At 42.1% G+C, this 15,288-nt stretch overlaps 1 protein-coding gene across 1 annotated transcript in view; it reads left to right on the forward strand.

The window, feature by feature from the left end:
- Positions 1–4,439: 4,439 nt before the first annotated feature.
- Positions 4,440–15,288, forward strand: part of XRN2 (5'-3' exoribonuclease 2) — a 61,458-nt gene continuing 50,609 nt past the window's right edge. Inside the window, exons 1-4 of the mRNA XM_068940782.1 lie at positions 4,440–4,976; positions 12,427–12,554; positions 12,635–12,746; positions 14,081–14,192. Coding sequence (XP_068796883.1) covers positions 4,902–4,976; positions 12,427–12,554; positions 12,635–12,746; positions 14,081–14,192 — 427 coding nt within the window. The 5' untranslated portion in view covers positions 4,440–4,901. The remainder of the gene's footprint in view (positions 4,977–12,426; positions 12,555–12,634; positions 12,747–14,080; positions 14,193–15,288) is intronic.

Raw genomic sequence — 15,288 nt, forward strand, 5'->3', positions numbered from 1 at the left:
CAGACCCAGCTGGCTCAGTCTGCATCCCATGCTGTAAACATCCAACCTTGCACTCAATCACACCCAGCACTGCTGGTCCTACTGATCCTGTGGGGGTTGCATCCGAATCTGCACTCATCGCCTTGTGATGCAGACACAACTATGCTGGCCACCAAGGGAACTGAGGCACAACAGAGCCTGGAGTGGAAATACTCCTTGAATGGGGATGAGGTGTGGAAAACCCGGGCATAACCTTCCCTTTGGCCATGGAAAGCTGCCCACCACCACCTTGAGGTTGATACAGAGGACGGTGAGGCTGAGATTCTTCCACGGGGGAGTTTCCACCCACAGGGTCAGGAAAAGAAAGCAGAAGGATGCCTAGGCCAGGACAGGAGAGAGTGTCAGAGGGTAGTGACGCTGGCGGTTCCTTAAGGGACAGGGAGTCAAGTGTATTAACACAGCTGGCAAGGCAGAAGCCTCGCTGGCCAGAGCCCAGCCCCACCGCCCCTAAGCAAGGAGAGCAGAGCAGGCCCAGAGACGGCAGCCAGGTTCAACCAAGAGTCCAGCGTAGCAGGCAAGTTCATGGTCATGAGGTAGGTTTGCGGTCAAGCTGAGAAACCAATCTGCAGGTAAGGGTCAGATCTCGTCATGGTAACCTGGGTAAGACGTAGTCCAGTGATTGCTGGGCACAATTCACAGGACACAAATTCAAGCATTTGCTCTGAATCAGGGTCTGAGACAAACCTATCTCGGAAACGTCTGATGTGCCAGGTGAGTACCATCAGGATTTCGAGAAAGGGGTGTTACCTCTTCTGCTGCATGTTTCCCTTTTTCTAGCTATTAATCCCACTTAGGGATGCTGATCAGATCAGGCCTCACAGCTGAGATGGTTAGGACAGAGGCCAATAGCCCGCGAACCACATCATGGCTTGGGCATCCTTTGGAGATCCTCAGAACTGTTTCAGTCTCCTCAGCCCTGGGTTAGGTGACCTCAGAAGTCCACCAGTGCCTATAGAAATCCACTCGCCCTAAGAGTATTTAGACATCTTCAGGATCTATGATTCAGCCCTCTTAGCAGCATGCTGGAAGCTTTAGCTTCCTTTGTGAACTGTAGGCTTAGTGCCACCCAGGGGAACTAGCAGTATGAATGTCTGAACCCATCATACTAGGGTTGGTGCCTGGTTCATTCTGCCTTGCTGTCTTTTTCTGGTCACCCTTAAGCTGTGGTAATTCTGTCTTAAGCTGTGGTAATGTGAAGGCCCTAGCCAACCGCTAAACGTAAGCTCACCAAATCGTTGTGCCACAGACAGACTGGCTAAATGATTTTCAGTGAATGTCAGACACAAGTTCACGCGGAAGAAGTCTCTCTGGCATCCTGCACTGCTAAGTCACATTGTATCAAATCCACAGTGCCTCTGTAGTTTTAAGCTCCTTCTGAGTGATTCTGGATTCTTGATGTCAGTCCACTCTAAATCTCTTTGCACGATTCAAGGCGCCCATCGCTAGTCTGTGGCGCTTTCCATTCCCTCAGTCCAGCTCAGCCATAGACACAGAACTCATGACAGATGGCTTTGGGAGTTTCAGCTGAGGCAATATCTCTCTTTTGGTATTTAAGTGATAGCTGAGTTCCTCCAGAGTATTATTTATTGTACTCTTCTTGTGCACAGACTCATTAGATGCGAAACATTCTGCCAGTCAACTCTGTTTTGCTCCTTCACGGCTGTCATACCAGCAGCCCAAAGATGATGACAGATGACGCTGATGGACAGTAGGATTGTAATCAATAAGCCTTAACAGATTTAAAGCAGTATATTTCTGTTGTGAATATGCAATGGCTTGGCGCTTCATTCTTTGTTGCGTGTCATATACACACACCACCTCTGGCAGAGCTGTACAGAGTGAAGGCCAAACTTCAGTTCACACCCCTGTAAGTATGCTCACAAAAACAAGTTAGCACGTGGGTGCTGACAAAAAGCCTAGGTCAGCACAGTTATACAGAGAGCTGAAATAGACCCTCTGCATGGGCACTTCACAGACTTTCAGAGGTAAAACGAGTCTACAATGATTTTTATAGGGTAGTGTCTGCCTGAATTGAAGAAATTTGGGAAAAGTATCCATTTAGGAATGCAAAGAGCATGTGTGGGCACATAAATATACAGCACGCTGGTTGAACTAGAAACTTTGCAGGTCCTGTACAGATGTGTTTCTCTAAGAGTTGATGTTTTGAGAAGGGCCAGTATGGCATTTCCTTGTAAACTGGCTCATTTTGACCCATGTGTGTACATGCGTCAGGGTTTTATTACCTGTTTCATGCAGTATTTGACAGGTCAAACTGAAAATAGTTGGCGAAGGCCACGAAACGTGAAAGGAAAATATTGCTGCTGGGCAGTAGCTCACTTCTCAGCCAGGGAGAGCACTCTGCTCTTCCCAAGTCCATGCTAGCGGGGAGCTGTTGTCTTGCTCTGGCAGAAGTCTTTTTGTGTGAGACGAAGCTCCTGTTCCTGCTGTGCTGAGCAGGCAGCTGGAGCTGGGGAGCCAGGACCTGCAGCTTAGCAGAGCTGGGCAGCGGGTCCTGTGCAGGCACTGACTCTGAGATCCTGCAGAGATGAGCACGATACACAATGGCTATAGTTGTATTCAGGAGTCCTCAGGGCAGCGGAGAATTGCTGCTTCCTACGGCCACTTAACAGAAAGCCGAAATGCAGCAGGCAGTTCACTATCTGCAGTAGCATCTGAATTCAGAACAGCAGGAGCCTGTGTCATCCTGCTGAGACGGGCTCTTACTCCTGGGAGAGGCAAAGCTCTGCTAAGGCATAGGTAAAGGCACGTGCTGGGCCTTTCATTGACATCCTCTGGTCTTGAAGCACAGAGTACTGGTATTTTCCTAGCTCTTTAACTACCAGCTAACGAGATGAGAATTCTGAAGTGGCAAACTGTAACATGCAGGTTGTCAGCAACAGAAACGTGCTTTTTAGCCTCATTCTACTGGGGGTGAATTCGTTCTTTGTTGCCAGGAAATGTACTCTGTACCCAGTCCAGCACACCTGCAGTTCACTGCACAGGCATTGATGACAAACATGGTCCTCTCTGTTTTTTTAAGAAAGCACTAAGACAATGTTTGGACATCCCATCTCCTCTCTAAATGGGATGCTAGGCAGAAACTGTTACAGTTGTTTGTCAAAGGGTTATTTTTCTCTAGTCGTCGTCTTCCACTGCTGGTTTTTTTGCAAAAGAAAAGCCTCCATGTTTTATCGTTCACTGGTGCACAAATGCACATCTGGCACAACAGCAGTCCTCTCACTCAGCTGCCTCTGGGTTGCATCTCTCATTCTTTGAAAGTTATGCTTCAATCTAGCAAGCACCAAGTACATTCCTTCACTGAGGATTCCAGGTCACAAATTTCTGTAGCATGAGCTTTGCTTAAGGATATTTGCAAGGGCTATCTGTTTTTTGCAGTAAAGTATAGATTGACTTTTCAAGAAAAGGCTTGTATTAAATATTTCTAGAGCTTGTTTACGCAAGTAATTATAAGATAAGATGATCACATTTCATTTGCATTTGCTAGTGCTGCTGTCTTCTGTTTTTTTTAGTATTATCAGAAAGACAAGTGATCGCCCATCAATACAAACAAAATGTTAATACTAAGCTGTCTCACTAAATACTAAATTCCAGAAGGAAAAGCACTACAATAGCCAACTTCAATCAGGGAACGTTTTGTAAGGAACAGATAAAGGACAATCTTTACCCGATACAACAGATGTAACGCCGATATAAATTTCCCCAGCAACTTTGTTCGAGTCACAGATTTTATAAGAGGAGCGACAATAGAGAACGGCTTAACAGCCAAGAGAGACTAAAAATAATGAGAAATAAAATACTCGGTTAATTTGTTCAATGATGAATTAGCAAGGTGGTCCTTGCCTCCCCAAATCAGTGGGGTTGACCCAATAAGCACTGCGGAGATTTTGTTATTTTTGTTAATGATTCCCCCTCCTCCTTTTTCATATCCTCGCCAATGTCACTGCCCTAATGAAGTTGGCATATAGTCACAGGACACAGCAGAGCACAGAATCTTACTCACGTTAATCCCATTTAATAGCTGAAGATTTAATTCCATTTCAGCATCATCAGATGGCTAACCTAATGGGATTTGCTTATGCTAGGGGCCGAGTGATGTGACAGGATTTCTTTCTGCTGCTTCTTGTGACTGTCACAAATTGCAGCAAGCAATTTTACAGTGTGTGCTTCTGTTAACATCGCCTCAGCTCCTCTCTGCTCTCCCACCCTTCCGTGAACACGGTCACGCTTCTGAACTGCTGCTGCCGCTTCCTCAGCCACCGCAAGAGGCAACATTTCTCCGCCTCAGTTCTGAAAGAAGAAGAAGAAAAAAAAAAACCTTACAAAACCTTACGTTTTGATCTTACGCCCTTACTGTGGAGGCACTGCGTCCGCTGAACCGCGCAGCAGCGCGACGCAAAGGGCTCTGAGAAGCCAGCCTAGCGCCTGAACCGCCCCACGGCGGCCCTCGCCCGCCTCAGGCCTCCCCTCTCCCGCCCGCCCGAGGCAGCCGGCCTGCGCGGGGCCTCGAGGGCTCCCAGCCGCCCGCCTAGAGGCCCCGACCCGCGCCCAGCCCAACGGCAGGCAGCGAGTTAGGCCCCGAGCGCCCTCTGCAGCGCTGCCGCCATGACGGCCACCCGCCTGCGCGCTGCGTCCGCCCGGCTTCAACATGGCGGCCCGGCCCGCGCCTCACGTGACCGCTCTGTCCCAGCGTGCCCCGCGCTGCCCCCTGCTCCCGGAAGTGCTCCCCCCCCGCGGCGCCCGGGCTCGTCGCTTTCTGCGGCCGCTGCCGCCCTCGCTCCTTCTCCCCTTCCCCCCTTCCCCGGTGCTGCCGCTTCCCTCGCCCCCTCCCCTTTCCCGGAGCTATGGGAGTCCCGGCTTTCTTCCGCTGGCTCAGCCGCAAGTACCCGTCCATCATCGTCAACTGCGTGGAGGAGAAGGTGAGGCTCGGGCTGCCTCGGGCCTGCTCCTCCCGGGACGGGGACGGGAGGGGGGCGCGAACCCCTTAACGGCCGCCGGGGGCGGAGGGGGGGGGCACGAACCCCCTAACGGCCGCAGTGGTGGGGGGGCGTTGCCTGGGGCAAAAGTTTAGGTTTTATAAAAGCCTTTGGTAAAACTGAGGGCGGGCAGGGGAACTTGCTGCGTGGAGCCGCGTGCCTTGCAAGTCCCTGTCTGTCACTGCCGTTTCTTGCAAGTTAAAAGGCGAAGCCAGCTCTGGGATTTTTTCAAAATAAAAGTGAAGCTGTCCGTCTTGAAGAGTAAGACAATGCATGTAAATAGTGAAAAACAACCTGTGCGCGTATAACGTGAGGCTACAAAATGAAGAATAGCTGTATCCCTTCCAAGGATTGCTCTCCTTTTAACCAAACCTTTCTAAACTTCAGCTTGAAATGATCTACTGAGAAAAATTATGTGTATATACACATATATGTGTGTGTGTGTATGTATATGTGTGTAGAATATAAAGTATGAAGTCATGTTTGGTTCACTTCTAGAAGACTTCTAATCTTACTGTTTATCTAGAGAAGCAAAAAGTGATATTGGGAAGATTAAAATAGAGTGCTTGAGGGGGGAGTGGGGGTTTTTTGTTCCTATTTGTTGAAATGGTGTTTTTTTGTTGGTGTTTTTATTTTTCAGGAAAAAAACCTGTTTTATTTCAAATGGGACTGTAGAAGGATCTTACCCCACCAAAGAGTGGGAAGATGAGATCTTGCTCAAAATTTAGAATCAAGTTCTTCCAGCTTTTGTTTTTCAGGTGGGGAAGGAGAGAAGGGGAAACACTTGTTCTGTGTGATTTGTTTAAAAACCAAAATGCTAGAGAGTTCTTGATTTGTAATCTTTCCCTCTTCTCAAATGACATTCATTCTGCAGAGCCCGTACGCTTTCGCTTTCTGCTGAAGGCAGATGCTGTAGGTTCTGCTCCGCTATTGGAAGTGCGATTCCAGCGTCGCTTAAAGCTGACCAAAGTGAGAGCTGCGGCTGAGAGGGCTCACTCCCTTTCATCCTCTACAGCAGTTGATGCAGCCATGGCATCAGCTGGATTTGAGAACTAAAAAAACATGCTGTTTACAAGCAGATCGATTTCATGCTTGTGGCGTGGTCATATGAAAGCTAGCGCCAACTCACGAGAGAGGGCAGGAGCAGGGCATTCAAGAGGATGGGACTGCCCTTAATAGCTGTGCAGATTTTATATAGGAGCAAAGTGATAGCTTCGTGTATCTATGGTCTGAGAAATTTTGTCAGGCTCTTTTTCTCATAGCATTTGAATACTTCACAACTGTATCATTTTCAGGTATTAGTAATTCTTTTTGTCAGTCTTTTCTCTCACATATTCGTCTTTTTGCAGCTTCCTGTCCTTTTCTTTGATTTTTTTTCCTTGTGTGTGTACAAGTCACAACAGCACCCAAGAATCGCTCTGTTAAAACAAGCCAATAATTATATTCCTTAACCTTCAGCAGCTTCAGGTTTATTCTCTCATTTCTGGTATTTTTTAGTGTAGGAGAAATATATCTTCCCCAAACTGGAAGTTGGTTTTCCAAGGGCGTCCTTTAAAATCCAGCTCTTTGTAGGAAAAGAAACTGCTTTTTGATGAAGAATTAGTCCCAGCCTAGCTGCTAGACTCTGGAGATGGCCCCCCACTAATCCATAACTTGTAGTATGTAAGGTTTATTGATCGCTATAAGCTGGCCTGTGTGTAGTAGGACACTGAAAGCGTTGGCTTTTTTGTTCACCCGATGGTTCGTCTTTGTCTTCTCCCTTGCACCTGCATGGAGGTGTGTATGGTTTTTTTGGAGCCCTTTCTGGGAAATAACAGAGTTGAGAATTAATCTTTTTTTGATAAGCTAGTTTTCAGGTAGACTGGTTCTTTTCTTTGCTTCACTTTGCAGTCACTCCAGTGCTTATGCCATCATAAGAGGTGTGGTAGGAGTTGGAAGCTGGTGGGGAAGATGCAAGGGGATCTCGCCTTTCAGGGAGAGCACAAACTTGCATTTGATTTGAATAGCCACGTCATGTCAGCTTTACAGCACAGCAAATATATGGCAAGTTATTCTTTTCAGAGCTAACTTTGCCATAATTTTTCTGGGTAGGCAAACTCTTGGGTCAGTGTTTCCCAAACTGTTTTTCCTGTATACTTTTCCAAGTGATTTCTATCATTCATCTTTTGTCAGGCTGTATTAGCTAGGTGCTGCTCTTGTTTGTAATGCTTTTTTTGAAACTTCATGTCCTTACTGAGCATCTGCTGTGACCTGTGCCTTTTCCATATGTGCTGTCCCTCCCTGGGAGAGTTTTGCTCCACATCTGGGAAATAGTGCACTGTGAAGAAGATAGAAACGTGGAGAAAAGGTAGAGAAGATACAAGAAAGAAGAATAAAATGATTGAACTGTGTATTGACAGTTTTTGACTTGTCTTTTTGTCTAAGCAAGTTTTTAATGTGTGTGGATGGTAGAGCTTTAGATCAGTGTTAGCATTCAGTTGTTTTTACAGGCCACACAATTTTCAGGATATTTTCCTGTTTCAGATTCAGGTAGTAAAATGCAGTGATACACTTGGATCAGTCAGATGTTGTAGCTCTTTCACAATTAAAACTACGATGTTATTCTTTTGTTTATTAACTTTATAGTTTGTGAGAAGAGCAGTTAACCTTGCTCAGCATAATGTATGAAGCTCACTTTACCTGTAGCTGCAAGAAGTGAATTTGTGACTCCAGTGGATGGATGAGGTTTGAGGATTTCTCTGCATGGGATGGTTAGACCAACAAAAAGTGGTTTGTGGGTTTGCAGGTCTGGTTCCCTTCGTAGCTGCTCGCATAAATACTTGCTCTGGAATAAGCTGCTGACAGCTAGCAACGATTGTTCTGATCACTTTGCTGAACTGTTGTTTCTTGTGCCATCTGTTCTGAGAATCTGGGTAACCCTCAGTCCCTAAGTCTCTTAGGGACAGTGTTTTGTGTTCGTTTGCGCTGAGGAAAAGTGGGAGGCAAGGATATTATGTGGAATGGGAGAATGATGCATCTCTACCCGCTCCAATTATTGAGTGTATGACTGTTGGCATGGCATTCGTTCTCTCCGAGCTGGGGCTGTGGATTTTCAGAATACTAACGTGTGAAGGTGTGTGTGCATATCCTACATAGTATCTTCAAGTAGCTGCTTGTTCTCAGATTTCCTAGGGCTTTAAACCAGAGTAGTGCCTCCTCGAGCAGGAACGTTGTTAATTGACTTTTATCCCTTTCCAAAAATGATTTTGCATCTTGTATGTGGGCAACTGATGCCAGGCAATTTACTTTATCCCCTTTTTACCAAAGTAGGGAGCTCACAAAGGTGAGTGGTTTGTTCTTTCACTTACAGTCTGTATCGTAACTAGCTGTGTGGTCAAAGTCTTTCGTTCATCAAATCCCCCTTTTCCTTCATTACATCATTATTCACGTGTGTGCATAAACATCCATTCCAGCAATGAAATTAGACTGTGGAAACAGCCGTTCTGTCTGATATATTTGTGACCGTACTGGCATGGTACCTCATGACTCGGTTCCAGCTAACATCCCATGAGACAAAGTTTAGTTGTGATGTTTTGAAGTGGTGTTCTGCTGATCAAATAGATGCAAATATAGTTTTTGACAAAATAAAATAAATGTGTTGTCACTATATTGTAAACGGTTATTTTGATTTTTTGTCTAACAAGCTTGTCTAGCTGTTTTTGGATAATGCTTTAAAGGTCTGCGTATATAAAAGGAATCACAGCTTCAATAGCAAATATGTTTGCAATCTGTAGCAATTAAGTGGAGTTTTGTCTACGAGCACAGTGCTTACCTTTTCCGTCACGTTTGTAAGCATTTAAGTTTAACTGTATTTAATCAAAGCTACTCTCGTATTTGGGTAAAATAAAGGTATGTACAGTTTTTGTTTTAGTTTGTGACTGTGTGTGTACGTGTGTGTGTGTGTATATGTGTATATATATATATGACCAATTAAGATTGTCATAGTTTTCCTTTTCTATTAATAGAGAACCCTTGTCACTACAAATTCCATTAAACCGAATTAGATTTACCATAACTGAAGTGTCAGATCCTGATATTTTTATCCGTGTAGCTTTGTTCCGACTTTGAGCACACTGTATGGATAAATTGTATTTATTATGATATTTGATATTAAAATCTGTTCACGAATTTGAGAGCTAACAAGGATAGGGAGAAGCTGTGGGTTGCCTTGCTGTGGAGGGACTGAAGCTTCACTTACAACGCAATCAGTTCTGTGTGTATTTTAGGATTGCTTATAAATCTTTCTAATCAGAAATTTTGTATCTCTTGGTAGGTTGCCTCTTTGAAATATTAACAAGTTGATCCTTGTTCTCTTACCTTGCTAGATTATTTCTTTTTCTTAAATCTGATTAATCTTCTTCTTAAGCTGAGTAGGAAGAATAAGAGGAAGATCTTGAAGATAACATGAAATCCAGGAGAGTATTCTTAATCAAATTCATATGAATTGATAAAGCTGCAAGTAAAAAAGTATCAGTTTGAAGATCTCCTTTCAATGGTTTCAAAAGAGGCTGTAGATTAAGAGTGAACAGTTTAGTTATCACGAGAGATATCACTCCAAGATATACTTAAACCTTTTACAAGGCTGTTGCATTGAAAATTTGGTAGGTTTATGAGCATGTAATGGTAAAGTTGCTGACATAGCAGTATGCAGATGAAAACTGAATGGCTTTTGAGTCATCTGAAAGAGATCATACTTATTTTGCTTTACCTTCAAGCCTGAAAATAAGATCTATTAAGAGGGCAATTTTATTTTCCATATCACATAGTTGTAAGCCTCTGATATCTTCTGAGTCCCAGTTAGCTTTGGCAAGAGGTTTGATGAGAGATCAAGCAGAACTCAAGACAACTTTCTTGTCCCATTATCTGATACAAGCCAGAATGAATACTCCTCCTCTTTTTATAATTGAAGGTCTTGGTTGTCCAGAGTAATTTTATAACAGTAAGCTATAGTCCAGCGTTTGCATCTGACAATTGGTTTCTGCTAAAAACAAATGATTTTTGTGTTGTACAAATTCTGAATCAACCTAAATCTTGTGAGTGATCAAGATTTCTTCTCTCAGTATTTGACTAATTTGGATGAATAGTAGAAGGAAGAACGGTGTGTGCATTAGCAGAAATTTTTCATGCATTAAAGAAATGAAGTAGAAGGACTTTTAAAAATAATTTCACAAAATTATGCTAAAAGAATTCCATAACCCTATACCTGTGAAAAATGTGAACAACAACTAGAGATTTGTTTTGGGTTTAGTGGCTTTTCTTTTTCTTTTTTTTTTTTTAAACCCTCTAAGACTGGAATAAGTTCATCTAGTTCTACTACTCTAAGCAGGAAGTTTGTAAGGCAGTTTGTGATCCTGTGCATTTTCCCCCCTCGAGTAAGACAGTTTGAGATGCGTATTAGAGATCTAGGAAATTATCTGGGATTATTTTTATTAGAAGAGTACCTAGTTAGCGAGTCTGCAAATGTAACTTAAGAGATGGTGCTTGATGTGTGCTCATCATCTACTGATAAAATTCTGTTAAATGAGAGAACCAGTGCTATGACATCTTTCCCTACTGTCTCATTTACTTCTGTGTTCGTAGTCTTAGCATAATGTCAATTTTTTTATTTTCACTTTATGCCAAGTTGTTTGAGTATTCTTGAGTCCAAATAGTATGTTATACCCATTTCCGGTCATAATTTCTTTGCAAATGTATTTGACTTTTTCTTGATCAGCTCTTGCTCTCTCACTGATTTTATGGATGCTTAATGCACTGGCTTAATATGATGACTGGTTGTATTCCCTTGCAAAGGAAAGTGGATCGCTCATAATCACTGCGGAAGCGTTGCTAATTGACTTTTGAGGAATCTCAAAAAGGGACAGTGTAGTAAGGAAACAAAATTAAACGTGGTTGCTAAACCACTTTTGTAGAGTGGAGCTGGATCTCGCCAGTGTTTCATAACTGATTGTTTTCCATACTTGAAAGAAGGGGATGAAGGGGATGAATCCGATATTCTGCCATGGGTCCAGTTAGAGAAACTGTTCTCTTCAGCCTGATAGCTACTTTGTGTTGACATAGTAGCACATGTAAAATAATGTGGTATGACATTGTTTTCACAATTAGTAGAGTAATTAAATTCCTTATTACTTCCAGGACGTTCCTCTGGGATTTGTTTTCCCCGTGCTTTTGGGTTCACCTTGTTCAGTTTGTTGTAAGCTTTCAAGAATGTCAGAAAGCTACAAGAACATAGATGACTGCAGGTGGTTTAGGGTGATTATAATTTGTCATCGAGTTTACCGTCTCCACTCTGGCCCAAGCTTCAGGTTTGTTAGGTAACAGCCTGTCAACAGAAAATGTGCTGACATATAGAAAGTGAAGTGTTAAGAGCTGGAAGTCTGCTTATATTGCAGAAGCAGAATGTAAGGGCTAGAATTGATTCAGCCTGTCAAATATATCCACAAACAAACCCAAAATTTGGAGCTAGAGCATTCAGGGGTCTGAGTGTCTCAGTGCATTTGGTAGTCACCAGAAAAAGTGAGACACACACACGTACACACACGTACACACACACCCAAAAAGAAGATTTGCCTGGTGGCATCTGAAGGAATCTCCTTCCTCTGTATAGAGGAAGCTGTATAAAGGAAGCATCCTTTTAGTTCAATCTTATCTTCCTTTGCTCATCATGATCTGCTGATTTATTTTGACTTTTGGAAGTTTGTCAGGTCATCTGCTCTACTCCAGTATCTAATCAGCTATAGATGAATCAATTTTTCTTCCCAGCCCCCAAATTGTTTATGTGACTTGGAGTTAAATATTAAGTATCAGTGAGAAGAGACAGTGGTGCAAGTTTATTTACATCTGTTAATCTGGAGAATTGTTTAAAGTAGATTTTTGAAGCCTCTTGTTTATCATGCTAATGTTCTGTTCTAAACTTGTTCTAAATCTAATCATTTTAGATCATGTTCCAAACTTTAAAGTCCCTTGTTGAGTGTTAAGGGGTCTGTGTGGTCCTGGCAGTAAAAATAGTTCTTTTTTTTTTTTTTTTTTTTTTGGATGCTATGAGGTATGGAAACTCCTTGAAATAGTATTCCTAATACATACCAGTCGACAGAAACTAACTAGCTCTGCTGTAACTCGTTGTAATACCTTCTAGTAATGCTAGTTTATGGACGCATCTTAAAATGAAGCTTAAAATGACTCTTAGTAGTGTAACCATGAATCTGTAGCTAATTATGTTGTGGGTAGATCGTTGCTATCTTCCTACTGCCCTTGGAAAAATCTACTCTTTTGAGTCTATGCGTTAATGCCTCTGTTGGTTATTTATAATGCTTCTATAATCATGTAATAAGACTCTTGTTTTGAACTGTTTTCACAGGCTAAAGAGTGCAATGGTGTCAAGGCCTCAATTGATACCAGCAAACCTAATCCCAATGAGGTGGAGTTTGATAATCTGTATTTGGATATGAATGGTATAATCCACCCTTGTACACATCCAGAAGACAAGTAAGGCAGTTTTTTGTCTTTTTACAAATAGGATTTATTCTGAACACTTCAGATGCTAAATTGAATGCTCTATGTTTTAGGCCAGCACCCAAAAATGAAGATGAAATGATGGTTGCGATTTTTGAGTATATTGACAGGATCTTCAACATTGTAAGACCAAGGCGACTTCTCTACATGGCTATTGATGGAGTAGTAAGTACTGATACGTTTAGTTCCTGGTAATGGCTGTTCATGAAATTAGGTTTTTGATGCCCTCTGCTCTCATGAGGTCCTTTGGGAAATGGTTTTCTCAAATGAAAAACTACAGGTAAAATATACTGTTAATTAAATTTTGATGGCAGTAATTAAAATCATCCATGGGTTTTATTGGTTATATAAGCCAGCTAGTGTACTCTATTGCAGTTTGAATTTCAGTACTGGAAAGCAGAAAACTCATGTAGGACAGTAACTCTCTGAAACTATTTCTTTCATTCTGTGGCTTTAGTAATAATTTATGCAGCAGACTAGGAAAGACCAGAAAACTGGTGCACTTAAAAAACCAAAAAACCTCACAAGCCAAAAAACTCAAAAACCACGCGCGCTTAAAATGGGCAGTGACTTAACTGTGCTGTGAAGTGCTTCAGAGTAGTCTTAAGAAGATATCTGAGCCTGAAAGCGTGTCTTTCTCCTTATCCTATTCCCATCTGCCCCAGGTACATCAGTTGGCCTAACAAAAAAAGGTGAAAAGAGATCATCTTTTCTTAAAAAACGTTGCTTTAATGACATTTTTTTCTCTCCTGATTGCGTAGTCTCCCTGAGAAACATTAAAATGGCCTAACAGACTCTTGGTAGGACTGTTAAGGTTTGGCTGTTTTTCAAGGCTTCTTAGTTTCTCAAAGTTAAGATGAGGATCTATTAAGTAGAATGATTTTTATCTTACTGCAAGTGCAAGAATTTCTAAAATACTTGGGTGTATAGAAGTAATCCAAAGGTATGTTGATATATCCTTTTGAAAACCTCAAGATACATGCCCTAAGTAATAGCTACCTACTGTCTGCTCTACAGCCTTTTTATTTTTAAAAGGGCATGCGTATGTATACAGTATGGATGCAATTGTAGGAGCTTTTTGTTGTAGAAAATACACTGCACTTGCAAGTTTCATTTACGACATATATCTGAGAGGCATTATTTATTTTGCAAGGGAAACTTTGAATCCTTGAGCTTTGTGCATTTTTGAGATATGGATACAGGTGAGCGTTCTGCTGGGTTACCTCACTGAGAAGCCTGAGACGCCTGTTTAGCAATTTGTCCAGAGACTCCCTGCGCAAACATGAAAGCTAGCGAGGACGCAAGGGAGGTACGGCCAGGAAGTGGGAACAGAAATCCCCGTTTCAGTTACGGTATAGACTTATGTCTTGTTAAATGGTTGTATGATCACAGCCTGACCAGTTTTGAAAGACTTGTCTTGGTAACCAAAACTAATTTGCATCTAGACAATTATTCTTAATCTGCTATAGCTGAACCAAGCATTGTGATACCTGTTTTAGGCTCCACGTGCAAAAATGAATCAGCAACGATCAAGAAGATTTCGAGCGTCAAAGGAGGGAATGGAAGCTGCGGAAGAGAAGCAAAAAATAAGACAAGAAATTCTGGCAAAAGGTAGAGTTGTGACCATATTTGACGTTGTTTTCTCAAGTGAGAGAATTACCTTGTTTGTTTTGAACCTTTCAGTAAAGTTTAGAAAAGGATGTCTTGCTCAGTGGATATTTATGCAATACCAGAGGAAAGGAGGATATAGTAAGCCTACAGAAGGATGGATCTGTTTTTTTCCAAAGTTAAGATCTAAGATAAAACAAAATGATCCTTTTTTTTTTTTCCCCCTTATATCTCCTTTCCTGAAATGGGTTTGTGTTGGGTACTCTTAATTACTTCAGAAAAAAATTGAATAGAAGAACAGGGATAAATGTAGCAGTGGGAAGCTAACCAAAACTCTGTGGAAGAAAATACAAATGTGTAGGGCTGCTTGTTTTTTTTTTTTTTTTTTTTTAAGTTGAGGCTCAGAAGTGAGCTTCAGATGAAAATACTGCTAGACAGGTGTAGTGAACTGCAAGTAAGAGTAGCTACTTGATAGTGGAAACTCTTTAAACACAGTGAGGAAACAAAGCCAGTGCAACTTTCTAAGGGTGACAGTGACAAGACTTGAGTGAAAGGAGAATGTATAGCTGAAACATGCTCGTTGGGCTGGAGAAATTAATTCAGGTGACTGTAGGAGGAGTAGTGTTGCAGTCCGAGTGAGAGGGCCATTGTGTAACCTAGTTAGGGATTAAAAAGGCAGGACAGTGTTTTTTGTTTTTGTTTTTAAGCATTTCTTCCTGTAGCATTTCTAGACTACAAAGACCCTTTATGAAGCTTAAAGATGAGAGAAGTTGGTATAGCCCTGTTTGTGAGGCCAGGTGAATAGGTAGTGGAAACATAGGGGAGAATACATAGGAGAATAGTTACTTCCTAATGTATGATCTGATTTAGCAAGCTTAGTTTCTTCCTGAGATCTCTTTTGTGATCTTTTAGCAGAGCAAATGGTGAAATCTCTTCTCTGAAGCAACAGACAACTTTTATACAAATACTGGTTGTCTTATTTTAAGATGTAGATAATATATTAAGATCTCTTTTTTGAAACAAAGTAATTCTCAAAGAAAGGGTTGGTTGTTACCAGGGGAGCCATCTGTGGTTTTGTCATGCAAAAGCCTTTTTAATG

The sequence above is a fragment of the Struthio camelus genome, chromosome 3 (assembly GCF_040807025.1).
Source record: "Struthio camelus isolate bStrCam1 chromosome 3, bStrCam1.hap1, whole genome shotgun sequence".
Lineage (NCBI taxonomy): Eukaryota > Metazoa > Chordata > Aves > Struthioniformes > Struthionidae > Struthio > Struthio camelus.